This window comes from Argiope bruennichi, chromosome 8, assembly GCF_947563725.1.
Source record: "Argiope bruennichi chromosome 8, qqArgBrue1.1, whole genome shotgun sequence".
Taxonomy (NCBI): Eukaryota; Metazoa; Arthropoda; class Arachnida; order Araneae; family Araneidae; genus Argiope; species Argiope bruennichi.
This window is the reverse complement of record NC_079158.1, coordinates 87,034,291-87,056,062: the sequence shown is the minus strand read 5'-3', so window position 1 is coordinate 87,056,062 and position 21,772 is coordinate 87,034,291. Positions and strand designations below refer to the sequence as shown.

Sequence of the window (21,772 nt, the reverse complement as noted above, 5' to 3'; positions counted from 1 at the left end):
TAATTATATGTATAAATATATTAATTTATTAATATGTATAAATGTATTAATTTATTAATATGTATAAATGTATTAATTTATTAATATGTATAAATGTATTAATTTATTAATATGTTTAATATGTAATATTTATGTATATACTAGTCATATCTATGTATGTATTCTATAATGTTTATAATATACTTTATGATTATGTTCTATGGCGTGTGCATTTGTTGTCTCGAAGAGAATTTTGAGTTTGTATGAAACCGTTATATTTTATGATATTCGGATCTATGGTGAGGAAAGCAATTGGTAAATAACATTAATAATAAAATTCTTAATTATATATTATTATTTTGTTTTCATCAAATAATTATATATTATTATTTTGCTTTTGTTTGAATCAATAACACTATAGGTTATCGATTGGATTGAGGTATCGCTAGGTTAAATCAACTGAATTATTAAGAGAAAGTTATGGGTTCTATTGTCTCTTATTGCTCTTATACCGATATTATAAAAAATCAGTTTCGTTTTTTTTTTTTTTTTTCCAATCAAAGCATAGTTACGAGTAAGTTTTTGTTCCATAAAGCCTACATTTCTCTATATATTAGAAGTAAATAAGACACTTCATGTTATTCATAGCTGCTAAAGGGTCACATCGAACAGTCGACGGTCGTCACTTCCCTTTACCGTAAATTCTTGGTTCTTTAAACTGATTAAATTTTCTGGAGGACGTGAGATTAGAAAAACTGCATAAATAAATGATTTTTTTTGTATTTTTTAGACTCAAAAACTACGTTTGTTTAGTATTAAAATGCGCCACCTAAAACTAATACAATCTTAAATAGAATTTTAAAGAATATTTCATTTAGAAGAAGTAAAAAAAAAAATATTTGACCCAAAAGAAGATTTCCGTCACTCCTTGTTGCCTCAACGACTTATGTTTCCGAAAGCGTAGAAGTTCGTAACCTGGGATTGGTGGAAGACAAATGATTGTAGAGACCAAAGCACTGCAAGAGGAACCTATGACTCCGACTGCAGCTGATTTATCAGAGAATACATCTGGGAAATCTTGGAAGAACATGTTATGTTATCAAGAGCTTTTCGGTACTGAAGGATATACGCGGTTGAAAGAAAATATGTCGACCATAGTGACAAAAGAAAGAAAGTGACGATAATGAATTTTATACATGGATGCACGACAAATTTGTGTCTGATAAAATTGCATTGAAATGATTTATCAAGCATAGATTAAGCATTTTGTCGTATTATTAATTTAAATTATTTCTGGCAGGAAGTATTATACAGCGTTCTGAATATTAAAAAAATAATAATAACGTTCTGAATAAATAAATAGTAAAATTATGATTGGAAAAATTAAAAAGTAAATAATTTATTATTTGGAGTGCTTTTATAAAAACTAAATAAGTTTCTTAAATATTTCTATATTTTCTTTCATAATAAAATTTAATTAGTTATGGATGTTATTATTATTCTTATTCATATTAAAATAGGAAGAGTTTCAGATGAAACGGAAAGAAAAATTTGACTGCTTTAACATATTCAAAGAATACTATGATAATATAATAAAATATTTTATAATTACACAAAATATAAAGTCTAAAACAAATACAATTTAAAGATTTAGATTTTATATTTTAAGCCTTCTACAAGCACAAACAGTAAAATTTAAGAATACCGATTAAGCATAAGAGTAAATAGGGACAAATTATTTAAGAATAAGAGTAATGGATGGCAAATTATTTAAGAATAAAAGTAATTCGGGACAAATTATTCAAAGCTGGTAAGGAAACACAGTGAAATGTTTTACACATTTTTTATTAGTTTAAAATTTGATATTTTTATAAAAAATGAAAAAAAAAACATTTATGTTTTCTAAAATAAATTTTTAAATAAAAATAAATCAAGTACAGTTAAATAAGCAAACGATTTTAATTTTTTTTTAAAACTGAAAGACGGTTTTTATCCTTATATCAATGCTTATTTTAAATTCCTTAAGAGAATAAAAATTGAAAATAAAAGTAGCTAACTCCTAAAACAAATTTATAATCTTTATTTTATGAGGAGCATAAATACGTGATCGAAAGTCAGAACTATAAACTTTCAGATTTGAAATGAACTTCTTTTCTTAACTTTCCTCGATATTCTATATGTATTCCAGAGATTAGAAACATAAATAACAATATAATTGTAAGCTTTCAGAAAGAGAGGATTAATATTTATAACTGCACATAGGATCTTTCATAGATATAGCTAGTTACCTTATTTATTTTAAACTAAATTTTTATAAATCATTGTTTATGGACATAATTTTTTTAAATCTTAGGTATTTATCGCTTTCTATTTTTGTTTCCTACCAGGTTACAGTGGAAATGCCTTTAAATACAAAAACAAGATTTTCAACACTATCATACATTTTATTTTGTCGCAAAATGTTTTATTTAGCCAATAAAGATTTAATTTATGTTTAACATTTGCTGTGTTATATCATGTTAAATAGATATATAACATAAACAATTTTAATGCTTACAAAAATTGCACATTTATTCAATTTGATTAAAATACTAAGAAAGAAACAAATATTTTTATGGAATTGTAAATTACTTAAATACAGTTTTCTATTATTAAGATAAATATTTATTGCTAAACTTAAAATCAAAAATTTAGATTTTTTATTTTTTTTCAGTTTTTAAAATTTATTTACTTAAAGCTCTATGTTGTGTATAGGTACTCTGTGGAGCTTTTTATATGGATTTATTTCTTATATGCGTCTCACAATATTCATTGCTATTATTTATCTTATAAATGCATATTTAAATGTCGAATTTTTTAAAGTTAATGCGTAATATAAAAATGCACCTTGTGTGACGTTATCTTGTAATAGATATCACAATAATTGCAACTGAGATTCTAAAAAACTATAGCAATACTTTTCAGAATATGATATGAAAAATAAGAGGAAAAAACATTAAATTCGTTGCAACCTATAAGAAATATTTAAGATTTTTTTTTTCGCATCTGGTATGAATATAATACCCCATGTCATAGGGTATTATATGACATGGGGTATTTACTGAGATTGCAAAAGGTCACATAATGATTAATACATTTTAGGTTCAAATTAACTTGTGGAATTTTTTCATACAGTCAACGGATGACAAATTGCTAATACCGTAAAGTTAGGTAACAGCTAATGTGAACTATTCTGCCTTTTGACATTAGCGGCGTGGCATCCGTTTGACGATAAGAAAAAGTATCAACCAATGAATTTCAAACAAATCAAATTTTTGGCAAGCAAACTTTTTCATTGCCAGTGATGATAAGAAGAGAAATTACATTTATGGAATTTTGAATGATATCAAATTGAGTTTTATTTATATTTATTAGTTTTGTAATATAATACAGTGCTTTATTTTTATTTTTAAATTGAACTAATTTATGAATTTTTACATTCACTGTTAGCTGTCATGAATATTACTGCGTTATTTAATCGCAATGAAATTCTTTCATGAGCAGTAAAAGTTTATTACAATAGTGTTCTGACTGTAGGGTATATTTACTCTTCTAATTTATAATTCTTATTTATATGTATACTTTATATAGATAATTCTCATTTATATGTTTACTTTCTTCACATACAAAATAAGCTCAAAGTTTCATTTATATGATTCTCATATCCACTGCAATGATTTAGAACTGTGATTCATATACCTATTTGGATAAATTCCTCTTTGTTATTTCTTAACTGTAGTATAAAAGAAGATAATCTAATTAGATACTAAATGTGAATTATTTTGTTAGTAGGTATAAATCACAAGCGAGTCATTCGGAGTACTATGTTTTAAATACAACATGATTCGGTTTATGTGTTTTAAATATAATTTTTATATTAAAACTTAAATTTATCAGACAAAAATAACTGAGCAGTTAAATGATTTTTTATTTCTTTTGAATTTGAGTCATTAAAATTTTTCCGAATATTTCAGTAGTGTATCGAAAAACTGTTTCTGTCAGTTTAAGTTCGCACTTTGAGTAACAAGTTTCTGTATTCTTAAACAATTATCACTTAAAAATTTAACTCAAGTGAAAATGTAAGAACGTTTAGAAGAATGTCAGATGTATTCACAAATGAAAATTGTAATTTAAGAAGTTGATCTATTTTGTAGAAATTTATTAATCGCTTTTCCATCTTAATTGTAAGTCTAGTTTTCAATTTTATCTTAAGTAGATTAAATGCACATTTGAGAATAATACAATTAATCAACTTAGTCCTTTACGAATTATATTTAATTTAGAATTTTACCAGCGTTAAAGAAGATATAATTACGAGCTCTCATGGTAGCTTATTGGAATTAAAAGCTATTAGAACGAAATGGATTAATTTGAAATTTAAGACGAAAATAAAGATAATTCCACAAACGAAATCTTTTGGTTTTCTGCTCAAACGATTTTAATTCAAAACCACAGAACTTCTCATTATTTTTGGAAGTATTAGTGATTATCCTGCTTTTCAACTCTTGGCCATTCTTTAGTTTTGAATCAGATTATTATATAGATAATTTAATTCTTCTCGTTTAAAAGGTAGGAACGCTTATGTCTTTAATGAAATATTTATCCGCACGTTCTGTAAATGTTTTACAGAATATTTTATCAATGTTTGTGGAAGAAGTACTTTGCAAAATATTCAAACTTGTTTTCAGATAATATAATTTGTTCAGGATAATATAACAACCATATACGCTGAAGTATCAAATTTACTAAAAATATGAAGCATTGAACGAAAGAGACAACATTCCAGCAACGGAATTTAATAAAAGAAATTAAAAATAAGGAAGAGTGAATGTTAATTATTTTTCAGATTTTAGAATAAAAATATAATTTGCAATGGCATGACAAAAACCTCCTGTTATACATTGTCTCTGGTAGTCATAGAAAAGTTCAAATCTATGGAATATTTCAAACTATTCTTATAAATTCAAAATTCCTCCCATTTGTTTCACAGAAAATGGTAACTAATAATTAAAAGTAATCGGATTATGAAATATTTTAACATTTTATGTACTAATAAATACTGTATATACTCTATAGAAATTAAATTAAGAAATCATTTTAAAGCTGTTTGGATCACATAGCAAATAATTACACAAAATAATGAAAGAAGTAGAAAAAAAGAATAGATAATTTTTTTTTGCTGCTATAAATAATTTACATTTTTTTTACTTTATATATTTTTGTGAGGTAAAATTTATCCTATATGGTGTTAAAAATATTTTATGTATCAAAATATAAAATTATTCCTAATTTGCAACGAGATGATTCTCTCTCGCTCTCTCTATCTCTCTCTCTCTCTCTCTCTCTCTCTCTCTATATATATATATATATATATATATATATACATATATATATATATATATATACATATATATATATATATATATATATATATATATATATATATACATATATATATATATATATATATATACATATATATATATATATATATATATATATATATATATATATATATATATATATATATATATATATATATATATATATATATATATATATATATATATATATATATATAAACATGATTCCATTAAGATGCTAAAATGACTAAATGATTTAATCCTCTTTTAATTTACCGAACTGCGATTCATCTCCATGTAGCTGAATTAAAACAATAAAACTTTAAATAAATTTTTTCAAGCCAAATTTGTCAAGTAAACAGTTAAAAAAATAAAGGAAATAATAATAAATTAATAACTATTAAAAAATTATATTCGACACACTAATCTAAATGAAAAGCCGAAAAGAGATTTTAATAATAGAATTGATAGTTGAAGTTAAAATGTTGTATTTAATTTCATTACAAATTCATACATAATCGCTAAACTTGTATCGAATTCGCTTAAATTAAAACATCGTTACAGTTGTAACACGTAGAGAAAATTTCTTCTCTTTCGGCAAATTTCTTCAATAAGTGAAGAAACAATAAAGAATAAGTTTCATAGTTGATAGTACTCTGAAATATTATTTAAATTCTCTCAGAATAAATTATAAATTAAAGAGGTTTGATGAGAATTTTTAAAGGCTAACAGAATATTTCATACAAAAATTTTGATATTAAACAAGAGATTGTAAATATAAATATTTTGTTTTAAACTTATGTTTTATTTATAAATCAAACATAATAAATAATATATAAGATAACAAAAGCAATTTTATATATGTATGTCTATCTGTTGAGATACCAGCTGATGTACTGCTGAATCTACGAAATTCACAAAAGGGCACTTTGGATGACACAAGTAAAAGTATTGCACCTTCGAGAGCAATTCCTTTGAAATTCGGAATTTCAAGAATTTGCCGCTGTCTTCCATCAACTCCAGAGAAATATACAGCAAGAGAATGAGTTTTATTACATCTTATATTTCACAATTTTTCGATGATACGATTTTTAACCATGTGGAATATTTATATTCTTTTTTAAGAAATTTAGTATCTATAAATCTTTTGTTCAATTTTATTAAAGCTCTTGAATGCTGTAATAAAATGAAAGAGATATATATTTTCTCAGTCTCAATTTATTAGATTGCATTAATGTAGACGAAAAGACATATTTTTTTAAATATCACTGATAATTTTAATGCATATCTTAATTTGTAAAGCATACAGAGGTTTAAAGCATGCATGTGAGAAAGGCGGTTTACTTTTCTAAATCTTAATTTTGATTCATGTAGTGCTTGCGTATTCCATCTCATAATAATTTATAAAGAAAACATACAATATAAAAAATTATCGGAGGAATCAAGTGAGTACTTTAATTTCCATACAAAGCCTTCAAATGCTATGCAACAAATTTTCAAGGTTTAGAAAACAGAGGAAAGAATCAAAACGATTTCGAATATTTTATTATTAAATATAATAGTTGCATGCTAGAGGAATCTTTTAATCAGCCTAATCCCATAATACTAAAGGCAATAACTTCTTTAGTTGGGAATGTATTGCCTTTAGTACTATTGAATAGATTGATATATCAATACTGAAAATATAGGCATGGATTTTTATTGACTAATTCGACCAATAAGGACAGTAAGGAAAATGTTAAATATTTTTTGTGTCCTGTTCTCTATAGCTATAAATTCTCTATGTTGGCATTTTTTTCATCAAGCTGTCTACAAAGGTATTTTTCAATGCTTCTATGAATCAGAAGTATGGGAGAACTTTGGAATTATAAAATTCTACTTGAAGTATTATAAATATGACCTATCAAAACTCTTCTTCATTTTTTCGTATGTATTTAAAGATGTCTTACTTTTATACTCATAAATTAAAAAACAACAACAAAAAAACTTTCAAATTCTCCTCTTTAACACATGTCTACCACAAATTAATCTGGAATGGATTATGCTTGTGGAGGGAGAAGGGGTAGGCGACATGTTATTGTAATTGTCGTATGTCCACAGCTGCGAACATATATTTTATTATGTAAATACGGAGATAGTTAAGAGAAAATTTACAACTTATTTGATGATAAGCATCTAGTTCATATAAAGTTGTATGAATTACATATTTCGATTAAGCACCATCATTTTCCGAATGAAATAAACGGCTTTTCGAGCAATTAGATGTTATTATTGAAAAAGAGCATATACATGACAGAATCTTATCATCAATTACATCAAAATTTCTTTCGAAGCAACACTAAGATCATTTTGGGATGAATTCGCATTTATGTACCGAAGATATGATGAAGACGACCCTTGAGTTGTCGACTTTCTATCCAAGCCAACGTAGCTTACGAATCCAAGGGCATTTGGTTTCGGTGATTTGATGTGCACCAGATTCTTTCCACGGCAGTTCATTGGTCAACGGAGATTTTGAATCTGATAATATCCGGTCTCGAATCAGAGATCTTGCCACTATGCTATCATAATCGCATCGTAAAGGAAATATTTATTATTAGATTGCTTATGAATCATTGCATTTTTTGTTAGCTAAAGTTTCTCAAACAGGAATATTTGATTGCTATTTCTTTTTATGTATACCGATGTATTTTATTAATTATGAAAGTTTATTACATATCCTAAAAATTAATAGAATATTTCTTTAAAAAATCATGTCCAAATTAAAGGTAGTTTATTAAGCTGATAATTAGGATGCTTAAAAGTATTTTTGAATGTTAGTAGAAACAAATTTCATAAAATTTCAAAGACTTATAAAATACAAATTAAAGGGGTTTCATTATGATGAATAAAAATTCCACTCTACAAGCAAAATAGGCATAAATACGAATATACAATCTAGTATTGAATATAAGTTTTAATTTTAATACCTAAATTTAAAATTTTCTGAAATCTAATAGTTATATTGTGCAAAACTAACACTTATGACTTGTAGAATGATACATTGATTTTTTATGGAGGAATGTAATTTACAGACTATTTTATTTATTAATTAAATAATTTATTAATGGTTATATGTTGAGCAAAACTAAAGCATATTTTTTAGAGATTAATAACTTCTTTTGAAAACTATACATGGATATTTTGATGGATGACAGTTTTGTAGGTCTGTGTTTGGTTTACAAATAATTTATTTTGAGACAATACTGAAAAGATAAAATAAATAAATAAATAAAGTAGAATATATAAATTCGAATGATTGAAATTACTTCTTTCAATTTTATACCTATTGCTTGCTGATTTATACATAAGTTACGATAAAATTATAGTTTCTAAAATGTTATCGTAGAACTCTAAAATATTAAAGAAAATTAAAATCAATTTCTAGTTAATGGATTTTCTAGTTATCTCTGCATCAAGCTACAGACTCTTCCAAATGTCAGTTGTGAAAAAAGCGTTAATAGAAGTATAACGTATGGCATTTAAAATAAATTTTCTCATAATATTAATTATACTTAATTACAATTTATGAATGATATAATGTACAAAATTTCTGCCATTCTATATAGTTTTAATTAAAAATGGTTCATAACTTTAAATTGTAATTAAACGTAGTGGAAGCCTAGTAATTAAATGCAATTTTTGGTTGCCTTATCAAACCACAAAAATTTATTTCTTCCAATATTTTTAATCAAGATTAATTTTAAAACATTTTTGCTAATGGAATTTCAGCATTTATCGTTGAAGAACATTTTAATGGATTTTCAGTGGAAAGTAATTTCAAACCATTTCTAGCCGAAATATAATGATATGCTGTCAAAATGCAATAACAAACAAAACAAACTTTTAATATCTAGATCCAGGCAATGTTAATCGATTATGGAATGAAGATTAAAATGCTATTCTATAAGAAGCAATGATTTATTTTACGTCATTGTGAAAAATAATGGTCTTTTATCACGCACTTAGATTTAGTAAGGAATTTAATGTGAAAAATGGATAATTTTTAATGCTAATATAACGATTCTCTGAAATGTAGCACGTAACATCACTTAACGCACTAAAAATTGTAACATGTAGTTAATGATGACGAAGTTATTTAAGAGTTTAATGGTATTCATCTTGATTTCTAGATTGTTAAGATTTCATATTCAAACATTAGCTCGTTTCACGCGGCTAAAGAATATTTCAAGTACACTAATTTGTTCTTCCTTCAATTCTTCGGCATGAAATCACTCTTCAGATAACAAATAAGTTTCACGAGAGAAGCACGCTTTATAATAAGATTGCAATTATTTCTGAAAATTATCGAGAGTAAACTTCTGATTTCTCTTAGTTGTCATGTATTCTTCAAGAAGCTATCAAGTGAGATTTTGAAATCTATCCTGAAAAAGAAGAAAAAGCTCTTTTCTGTAAATAAAAGAAGAAAAAGCTCCCTTTTCCTCCTTTAATTAAATAAAAATAGCTTGGAATAAAAGGAAAACTTCTAAAATATTAAAAAAAAATCATGCATTGTTTCTCCATTACCAGATTAGATTATTCATCAGTGGATTTGAAGCTAATTCAATGTTAATAGATAACCAATAATTTTTCTCTGAATTCTCTAGCGATAAATAATTAAAATAATCAATATTGGTTTTAATTGTTTTAAACATAAACCTAGAATTATACATTTTTAAGGATGAATTCCGATCTATTTAACATATCATAATCATCATTTTATCATATCAGCCGCTTTTTAATTATGCGACAGCTGTTTGGGGACAATCAGAGATAGACGGTGGTATTTTAGACTTCACTTCTTTCTTGAAATTTTTCATGCACAACAGCATATATGTAAGTATTGATGTTAGATTTAAAGTGCAATACATATATATTCGTATTTTTAATCAAGTGCACGAATCTGGAGCTATCTGGTCCTGAAGATGATACCTTGACTCCAAATTATCAGAGTACTCAGCGAACATGAAGGAATGATCGTTGATTGTTAACAGCATTTGGCGATTTTAGTTTCTAAACTATATCATATAATTATATCATAATAATCTCATTTAATTAATAACTTTCGTTGCATTATAGTTCATAACCCAGAAAGTGCATTTATTGAACGGAAGATCGCTAGCAGGCTCATAAATGCTACACTGAATCCATAAAGATAAGTCCCCTTTCTGCCTTGGCATCCTGATTGCATCAAAACTTATCTAGCAACAGATGTCTATGGAGATCACTTGAGGGAATTGTTGAAACTACCTCCTCAAAAGAAGATTTCCAATCTCCGTCCATGACAATATTTGACAACAACAACAAAACCCTACAATAATTCTGACCCTATGTTCATTTCTCCATTGCTAAAACTAATTACCAAGAGCCCCAAAGAAGATAATTAACTTGCCTAAAGTACTAAATAATTCATAAATATCTACGATTCCTCAAACTATCAGGCAATACAAGTTGAATCATTTAAAAAAAAAATTAACAAGTCTTGATTTATAAGTCCCTTTTAGAAATGATGGTGAACCACCAGTTAAAAAGTAAACCGAGTTGATGGAAGCTTTCTAGCATGTTTTCTTCATGGTGAACAATAAATCGTGGGAGTCCAGAAACATAGTACGTTGTATTACCATCACTTAAATCATATCTGCATTCTTTCATCTTTCCAAAGAATCTGTTCTGATAAAGTGTGAAGATTTCATAACTACACACGTACGGTGATGAATGTTTTAATCTATTATATTAAGACACCACTGATATGCGATTAAAGCAATATCTTAATTAAATACTCTGACTGTACCACTAGACAGACAAGATATTCCTTGTTAGCATTTAAATTTGCAAGTTTGAAATAATATTAAATTTTTTATAAATATTTTAATTATATAAAATTTAAAATGCATTTAAATTTCGTTAATCATTGAAGATGAGACAGACGAAATGTGATATCGTTTCAAAGATAATATTACAAAAAGTAAAACGAAATGCCTAACAACCGTGTTTTTTTCTATTTCTAATTGATAAAACCTTAAATGGAAATCAGTACAAAGGCATCTTGAAATAATAAAAACAGGCATCTTGAAATAATAAAAAAATAACTTTAAATATTAGGTGGTATAAAATTCAGAGATTATAAATTATGGACCCTGATATTAGATTATGCAACTTCGAGATATTACAGAAAGGAAAGAATCACGAAGTACACAATTTACGATTAAAACTTTATTATACTTTTCGCCATTTTTAGTAATCAACAGCTTAGCGAGGTGATTGAAAAGCCATTAAAATTTATTTTTATCTCTGGGTATGCAGATTAATGAACATCAAAGTTAAAATATTCATAATATTTTTCTTTATCTCTTAATACACAGATTAATGAATGAAGAAGCCATTAAATTTCACTTTATCTTTTGATTTTAGAAATGTAGAAGTTAAAAATCTATCTATATGCTACTTTTCTGATGGGATTTTTTTCTTTTTTTTTAATTAGAGCCCAGAAACACCTTTCAGGAAATATTACAAAAATAAAGGTTTCTGAAAGTAAACAAATTTCAGATAAATGAATTGGATGATATTATTACACAATTTTATTTAATTTGTTTCATATTCGTAAGGATTATATTTAACTATCAGCTCTTCATTTCCTCCTTAATGAGTTAATTTTTTTAAAATTTGTCCATTGATAAATCTTCAAAATCACACAAATTTAATATTTTCATTTTGAAAATTAAGTAAAGAAATTTCCAAAAACACATATTCATTACTGTACTAAGAATGTTTTTCTTAATTTTTTTTTTTTTTTTTTTTTTTTTTACGATTTCGCCTTTTATTTATAGCATTTTTATAAATATTATGAAGTTTCTTGTTAAAATATTTTGTCAAATTCCCAAGCTGGGTAAGACATTAATGAGAAATCAAAATTTAATTAAACTGATCTATTACTTGGTAATTCCTAAGACATTAAAATATTGCATTGGAATTGAGAATTCATAATTGTACAAAATTTCAAGGCTGAAGCATATAAAAAAGTAAGTTTAAAATCAATCCAAAAATATTATTTTAGCTAAAATTAAAGAAATAATAATAATAAAAAAAAATACGTAAAAATTATTTTCAAAACAAATCTTACTTTTTTTTTTTGGTATAATAATGATATAAAATAAAAAGAGGATGTAAGATTCTTCAATGAAGTATATTTAATCTTCTTTTGTGAAAAGGAAAATGTAGCAATTCATGCTATTCAAAAATAAAAACAGTAATTTTTAAAAAGTTGATTCTTTTTTTTTTAATCTAAAAGTTTTTTAATGGAGCAATAGGATTTAGTAAAATTTCATTTTTATTCTTAACTGCGAATTTGTGAAGACGACGTTTATGCTTGTGCCTTGGACTCTGCGAACTTCTCTAAATTAAAGTACGTTCAAATGTAAAAGCATGTGAAAAGAATAAAAAAGTAACTCTAGAATTATTCAGATTTCAGATTGCCAGAATTTTTAAAAAAGAAATAATCTGAATCTATTGTCATTTTTCGCAAACAGGGAGATATTTGTTATTCAGAGGCTTTGAGAATTTTTCAACCCTTTTATTGAATGACTATATAAAAAAAGCCTCTATTTTATTTAAATTAGTTAAAAAATTTATTTATTTAAAATATGAAAAATTCAGAATTTTATTTTTAAAAAATAGAACGGAAAATATTGATTGAAATTGTTGGATAAGATAAATGAATTATGATCCGGCATCAAATTTTAAAGCTCTATGTATGAGCTGTGAAATGTAATTTTTCTTTTCAATATATAAATTTTGAATAAATTAAAAATCTTACCCATCTCCAGCTTCTCGCCAGAATTTTCCTCCTTCTAGAATCATTCTTCCTCTGTCTGGAACTTCATAAATTGCGTGTTCTCTTTGCGTTCTTAGTTCTAAATTCAAGAAGAAAACGAATAGGAAATATAAAAAAGAAATGATAAATATCATCAGGAGTATCAACATTCTTAATTGTTATTTTCTGGAAAATTATAAAGAACAGAGTTGTGAAATAAATGTTTGATCACATTGATATTATTTTGCAGATTTTTTTTTTAGAGTTGGAACCATTTCTTTTATTTCTAGCATTCTGCGCAAGTACAGAATTCCATCAACAGTACTTGTACAGTATGGATTTCATGAAATCACAATCAACATTTCATACTTCAGAATTGATATGGATATCTAATGTGATGATATTACAAAAATAAAAATAAAATAAAATAAAAATACATCTCACTTTGGTGTGGAGTAAAAAAAAAAAATTAGAACTTTTTATCTACCAATTTCTTTTAATCTGCCAATGAAATCATAAAATGTCATTGCCCCAAATTATAGTTACGATATTGCACAAGGAAGGATATACTTGCAACATATGCATAAGCAAGATAGTGTATTGAAGAATTGGAAAAGAATCGAAAAGTAAAAGGCAAAAAATGTTTGCCAAAGAAGTTTATGCTAATTGAGAATTACTATACATAATAATAAGAACAGGCGTAACTGATTATTATTAAGTTAAGTTAATTTAGGTTACATTAGTTAAAGTTATAATTAACTTAAATTGCATATTAAGTTTTCATTATTATTAAGTTATGTTTAGCAATTTTTTAAAATTTTTTGACAAAAAATAATTTTATTGTATGTATAAATAAAATATGTATAATTTTAACATTGTACGCATAATAAAGTTTTAGTTATGTTCACAATTACTTTAAGTCTCATTACTCTAAAGTTACGTGTATCATTAAAAAATTTTTTTTGACTAAAATAATTTTATTGTATAAATAAGTAAAATATATATAATCTCAGATTTTTAACATTGTACGTAGAATAAAGTTTTATTTATGTTCAAAATTACCTTCCCGCTCCCTATTAATAAATATTTTAATATACTTAACAAATATTTAGTATATTTAGTCAATAATAATTCTTAAATTTTAATCCTTTCATGAAACGGAAAATTTACTTTTCCTTTCACCGAATAGTTCCTCTTAATATATTTAATGGCATAATTAGATATTCCATGGCTTTCAAATCATTTTCCGAGAAATTGATGAAAAATATATCTTATCAGAAGTAGAAAACTTATTTTCCCTTTCTTTAAACTCACTTATTTTAAATAACAAATTTTTATATAAATGATGAAAGGAAACTTGAAAATACGGAAAACACATTTTTAAAACTATCATTGCCATCGTTGAAGTATTATGTTTGGTGACTGATACCACACAATAAAAAAAAGAAATTCAAAATTCAACATTTTAAATATGTGTGCCATTAGTAAAATTTCCACAGCACTAAAAATATGATTGAATTGCTTTGGGTATTAAGCTAGCATATCTTTCTAGAAATCTAGTCAGGGAAAGTTAAAGTGTTCATAAAAATGCGAAAAACTCACGTGGACCTATTACAACCCAACTGACTAATTTTAACTCTCCGACGAGTTAATTTCTTTCCTAGAACGTTGTATAAGAGCAGCAGCACATCCACAGCGATTCTATATGTTTTAAAAATGTTTCTCTTTTATTTGGCAAAAGTGCTGAATTCGTACTACATCTCATTTTATAGGTTCAGCGATTTAGTACCAGGGCATAATGGAGGATATGACCCAGCTCTTCTGATATAAATTTGTTCATATTTCAAGTTGGGTGGCTGCATTAAAATTAATGGAACCATCTTCTAAATGTAGGGGAGCTTCTCCGCTTTTAATTACAGTACATCAGTTTTATTTATACCGGTCTTTCCATTTCAGTTCCATTAAATGGAATAGTCATGTAGTTTTAAGAAAATGAAACTGGAATGCCTCAGACTTCTTTGGCTCGATCTTAGGCGCATATTTCTGATGATGACGATGCATGCATAAATCATTGACATATCATTAGTAATCGCCAAGGCCAGGGAGATTTTGGCGCATTGTCTTTATTATCGCTTGCGCAAATCTATCGAGCTTGTCATTATTATTGGAAGATCCTTTGTGAAGCTCGCTTCATTTTGGGATGCTATTAACATAGAATTCGATACCATTAACCTAAATTAACATCATTAATTTTGTCTTAGTTAATAGAATACCAATAGCACTTGTGCGAACTGAATGAATGCGAAAATGAAAACGAGTAAATAGTGAATGGTTATTTGAAAGTTGATTGCAAAAAGAATATTTGTTTCTTACCTGTGTGATGATACGTTGAAAAATAAATGGCTGGGGTTTGATAGATGCATTCCTCCTTTTCATTCTAAATATGCATTTTATAATTAGAAACCTTATTGTTATTTTCAATAAATTTTTCATTAATAAAAAATTCAATGTTCGAAAAAGAAGAAATTGTACTTATTGAAAAGGGGAAACATAAGCAAATTTATTACAAGTATAAGAATTAAATATATTTTTTTGCAAAAGCAAATTTCATATTTTTTACTGTAAACATTTTTTAATTCGTTGTTCTAAGACTTGTCTTAAATGAATTTTCTTCATTATGAGTATATTTTTTTATTGTTATGGTTTATTTTTTAACAAAAAATGAATATCTTAATAAGTTTCAACTATATATTTTGGAAGAAAGAAGTAAAGAGTTAATTTGTAAACGAATATTACAATTAAACATATCTGCATCTAAAATACATTATATATTATTTACAATCAAAAGTATTCTATTAATTCTTGAATTGTTCTAACGGTTATCATAAAAAAATGTTATTAAGAAATGCTTTTTTCGTTATAGATAGCATACATTTAAATACTGACACTAGGATAATTGAAAAAGAAAAATCTACAGTTTTGGAAATAAATAAATGTCGAATTCGATTAAAAAAGAATTCTGTGCTGAAGTAAGTGCATTATGTATAATTTTGAAAATTAAAATATTTTTGCATGAGTGTTTTTATTAGTTCGTAATACATTTGATTAGTTCGTTAGTTATTTTAAGAAAATCACAATTGTCTGTTTTCCTTTATTAGGAAATATTTCTATAAATGTGAAAAAAGTTAATCACTTTGATAACTAATTATCTATTTTAAATTAAAAGTACATACTAGATATCAATTACAATAATATAGAATTGTATCAAGTTGTGAATTGACTTTAATGGTAGCTGAGAAACCCAAATTACCTATATTTAATCAACTTTTCAATCCCTTTGTCATCGTAATCACTCCACGATATGGAACTTATATGTTCATATATTTTTAAAAAAATTGTATTAATTATTGAAGATTATTGTTCATTTAATAACTGTCTGTTTAATTGCATTTTTTGACATGTATGTTCAGCTACCTACAAGGAATTATTTCGGATAATTATTTATATGTTCAATTATTACTTCGAATTATTACTTCTAATAATAATTTAAAATGTCCTTTGCATGTAAAAGTATTCTTACGCAACAGTGAATACTCATAATAATAATAATGTATAAATTATTTACATTTTATTTAATAATGCATATACATGTAGTTAATAATATAAAAAGTTAATTTAATAATTAACTTCACATTTTATTTTTATTACTAAAAAATGAAGCAAATATTGAAAATTTAAACTTTTAAAAATAAAAGATGATTGATGATATTTGTTTATGAATAAAATAATTTTTTTAAAGAAATGTAAACATTTTACTAAATATAATACAAACATTTTACATCGAATTAGTTGTGAGAATGCAAAATGAGGTAAAATAATTAAAAATAAATGTTAGATACGAATTAAAATTCTTGTTGCAGAGTGGATTTTCCATCAATATAAACATATTAATTTCAATTCTCGAAGAGTACTTACTGAATACATGATTTCGGAAACTAAAGAAATTTAATTAATTGAACAGATGTTTTCAGTTAACGTTTATTGGATAACCTTTTCAGCGTAAAAATATACGACGCGAATCGTTATCTTTCGATGCTTTTAAAGCATTATTGACTTTTTTTGTTAGAATCGAGTAATTGTTTAAATCACTACAAGTTTTTAATCTCTAATGAGGTGCACGAGCAAAACATTTTTATTTATTTTGAATGTTTGGTTCCAATTAAACTCTTCATTCAGCAAGTATTTTTATTTTTACTAATGTAACCGAATCGGATATATGTAAGATTTGATTTACGAAAAAACGAAATGGTTCGATACATGCTGGTTTCTAAAATTTGAAAAATGTTTATTGTGATTGGTTTTATTTAAAGAAAGATTTTGATTATACTTTTAATGTGCTTATTAGTATGTTTGAATTTTAGAAATTTAAAATTTTAGAAACATTTTTGCAAAAAAAATTAATTAGTTAAAAATGTGAGATCAAATATTTAAGAAAACGAAAGATAGTGTTTTCTCAAAACGCACAAACGGAATAAAGTGTTGGGATTATTATAAAACTTTTGTATACTATTTCGTAGAACTCAAAGAGATAATATTAAATTACCAAATTATCTACAAGATAATACTTCTTTTAAAACATAAAATAATGGAGAAAAGAAACCTTTAATTGTAATTTTCTTTTCAAATTTAGTTTTCAAAGTTCATATTTTTTAAACATAACTGTTCTACGTTTAAAGCATAACATATTATATACGTAGTTACATTGTCTATTAAGGGCTTATATCATCTAAGTAAAATTTAAATTCAAAAGAGGTCCATCAATGCATGGATTTCATAAAATACAAATGGTGGACAAAACATAATGGCATTCGAACTGGCAACCTCAAAATTTCACAACAGTCAGAGGTTATTTAAACCTGCACGTGCATCATTCTTTGTTTATGATGAAATCAGATATCGAATTCTTAAACTTGCTCTTGCAAAGCAGAAGAAAAAATTAAAATGAAAGTAAATAAATGCTCTTTTTTTTCTATTAAAAATAAGCAAAAAATCGTACAAATCAAAGCCCCTTTCAATAATACTATATATGTTTTTTAAGCTAAATATTAAGTAAAACTGAAGTTTTTTGGACATTCTATGAGGTTAAAAATTACAGATAATGTAAAATTATTAACAGTGAACATTTCCCAAACTTTTTGTTATATGTGGTAAAAATACTGTATGAAGATTTAACATGAGTACACTTGATTATATGCCGTTTCAGGAAAAAACAAAAAACAGATTGTTTAATGATACAGATAGACAAAGAATATGATTTGACACCTGTGAAAACAAGATTTATGAAAATAAGCATGAAATTATTTGAAAAGTAAATAAATAAATAATTTAGTGTTTATAAGAAAATAAATAAAATATTTGAAATGCTACAAGGCTTAGAAATGTTTGTTTATAACTTTCTAGACGTTCCTTGGACTGAATTTCTCATTTAATCTTAACACTTTCTAGACACTTTTGCACTGAAAGATCTCCTTTACTCTTAACACTTAGATGGAAATTTCAGAAATAAAATACCATTCTAATTTTATTATAGTTGCTTATATTATAGGATTTAAGGGATCAATTTGATTGATAAATTAATTCATTGATGAAAAATATTAATGCAAACCTGTCAAAGCAAAATCCTTTATCCAAACAATAATAATTTAATCTAATTTAATGCACATTTTTAAATTCTCATATTTACACGACATTAAGGTCTGTTTAATGTTATGTAAATGCGATCTCAGATTTTTATTTAACATATTATCATGCGTCTTAGAACATATTTATTTTATGAGATATTTAAAGTAATCATGAAAGCTTTCATAAAAATAAATAATTTAAACATTTGGATATTTTAATTCCTTTTTTATTTATTGTAATACTATGGAAGAAGGATTCATTAACGTTCTCTAAAAAGATATTTGATGCATTATTTCTATAAAAAATGAATTTCTTAAGGAATATAAAAGATATTTTATCTAACTTGCAATTCAATCAATTCAAATTATTGATTGATAAAAACTTTGTATTAGAAGAATTTTTATTTTACTATACCACATCTGGCTACTCTGAACAGCCTGGAAGGCATTCGGAAAAGTACTGAATGATTAGAACATTGCAACATCATTGGAATGTGCTATGGTTGAGTCTAAGGGCCATCACCAACCATGGTGCAGCAGGAGATATTAGTTAATTGAAGAATTTTCACTTTTTGGTTTCAGTGATTTAGATATGAATAATTGTCTTAAAAATATACTTTATAATTTTGCTGTATTGTAATTGCTTATTTTCAATAATTGTTTTATACTTTATATATTTTTTCCCTCCTTATTATTTATTTTACCATTTGTTGTTAAATACGAAGCTTTAAACACCAGTTGTATTTTTCATGATAAATAAGGCTTACAATTTTCAAAAAAATTCCCATTTCCTACAATACATTTTGCGGAATGATTTTTGGTCAACATGCAGTGTGAATGAAATGCAATATAAATTTCATACAAAGAACGTTTAATTCGACGTTCTTTCAACTTACTCTTCTTGGAGGACAAGGGATGTTGTATGTGTATCCACTTCGTGTACTTCCAAAAGTGCCGGTATTCTGTTGATTTCCTAAACTTGGGTGCACACAGTGTTCTCTGTTGTAACTTTGTACTCTACTTGTTGCATATGGGGCTGGATAGTAAGTAGGATCTTGCCCACTATCGTATGTGGCAGAAAGAGGAATATTCTCCTGTTTCACTGTGTCACTCCCATCGGCTCCTTTAAAATGAATGCATTTTTAAGAAAATTTAATCAATTTACAAATTAAACGTTCACCAAAAGATTACTTTTTGAAGACAATTAGAATCTTTCGTAAAATAATCTTAAGATATAATCGTCATCCACATCTAAGAAATGGTAAAATTAGCTAATGACGATTTTTGGTCATATGCAGCTTTATTTACATTAAAACGGAATTATAAACTGAAATTTGATGTTTATGATATGACAAAACCTATTTTATAATAATAAATTAATTTTTTAATCTTTTCTTGACAATAGACTGTTCTTTTAGAAAATTTAAATTTAGAAAATATCCACATATTTGTGAGAGGCATTTTACTCAAACACGGTTACAAACACAATCAAAATTTAAGGATCAAAATTCAGTTAATTAAAGATCAATTAAACTAAGGATCAAAATTTAAGTTTATTTCTATTAAAAATGTATTTTATTAAAGGAAATATATGCACTTTTTTTTTGTTTCCTAGCACTGACTAAATTGCCCAAAACAGGCGCTTTCCTACTTTAGATGGCGCCGTTCTAAGAATGCACGTGCATTTGACATATAAATATAACATAGAACAATTTTATTGTTACTTATTGTAAAAGTAACAATTTACATGCAGTTTGTTTATCTTTTATGAATTCATTATGTAATTTGAAGCTTTCATTGGATATTTCAATTATAATGAATAATTTTCATTATTATTATAGAAAGTTAATTTTAAAATAATCATTCTTAATTCGCACGTGTAACCAAGCTAATAATCCTATTTTTGAAATTTCCCTATCAACAGAAAGATGTTCAAAATTTTTACAATATCATTTTTTATTTACAATGCTGTACAAGATTGTAAATATATCATAACTATTACCTGTAGATTTAGATCCTAAATAAGGAACGCAACCTGTAGATTGTGTATCAGTAGAAATCTATATTAAATAAACTCTATGCTAAAATCTTAAAATATTATTTCTAATTGAAATTACGAGGCGTATTAAATAAATTCTATATTAAATAAATTCTATGTTAAAATCTTAAAATATTATATCTAATTGAAATTACCAGGCGTTTGTAAAATTTGAGTGATACTCAATAAAGTAAACAAAATATTATAAAAAAGATTTCTAGAAGCGTGTTCTTCAAAATACCGAAAAAATAAGTTTTAAAAACGAGTCCTTCGTCAGAGAAAGCAAACGATACTGCTTTTAAATTACTTACATTTTGAGTAGATTTTTTACATTTTGGTCTTCTTCAACTTCAAAATTAAAAAAATGGAAGTTTGAACTTAAAGCATATTTGTTTAATTACTTTTGCAATATACTTAAGCGAAAAGAAAAAAATAGCAACAAAAAAGGAGCTTTCATTTAGCTAGAGTTTTATTTTCTCTTCAAATAAAGCAAAATATTCTGTTGAACACTCAAAGTGACTCCTTTTGTTAGCCGCCCTATCCACCATACTTCTGAATGTTGTTTCCTGAGGGCGTGCAACCCAAAATCTTTTCATACTTCTAAATTTTCGGAAGAGTTTCGTATTCCTGTCCTTGAAGGATATCCAGAAGACCTAAAGCTATTTCTAAAGCAACTGTCACTATAAATCATTAAATGCAAAGCATTGTTCAAAATGAAAAATGTCTTTTTACTTCAAAATAAATATATGTTTCTCTTCCGCGTAGCTTATTGTATCATTTCCTCCACAAACAAAGAACGTTAATCCTATTGATAACAAGGATT

At 25.7% G+C, this 21,772-nt stretch overlaps 1 protein-coding gene across 1 annotated transcript in view; it reads right to left on the bottom strand.

The window, feature by feature from the left end:
* The window catches only part of LOC129980683 (cell adhesion molecule Dscam2-like), a 550,882-nt gene that overhangs the window by 34,661 nt on the left and 494,449 nt on the right, over positions 1-21,772 (bottom strand). Inside the window, exons 23-25 of the mRNA XM_056091064.1 lie at positions 19,808-20,034; positions 15,604-15,667; positions 13,234-13,330 (exon numbers count right to left, since the gene is read on the bottom strand). Of these exons, the coding sequence (XP_055947039.1) occupies positions 13,234-13,330; positions 15,604-15,667; positions 19,808-20,034 (388 nt within the window). The remainder of the gene's footprint in view (positions 1-13,233; positions 13,331-15,603; positions 15,668-19,807; positions 20,035-21,772) is intronic.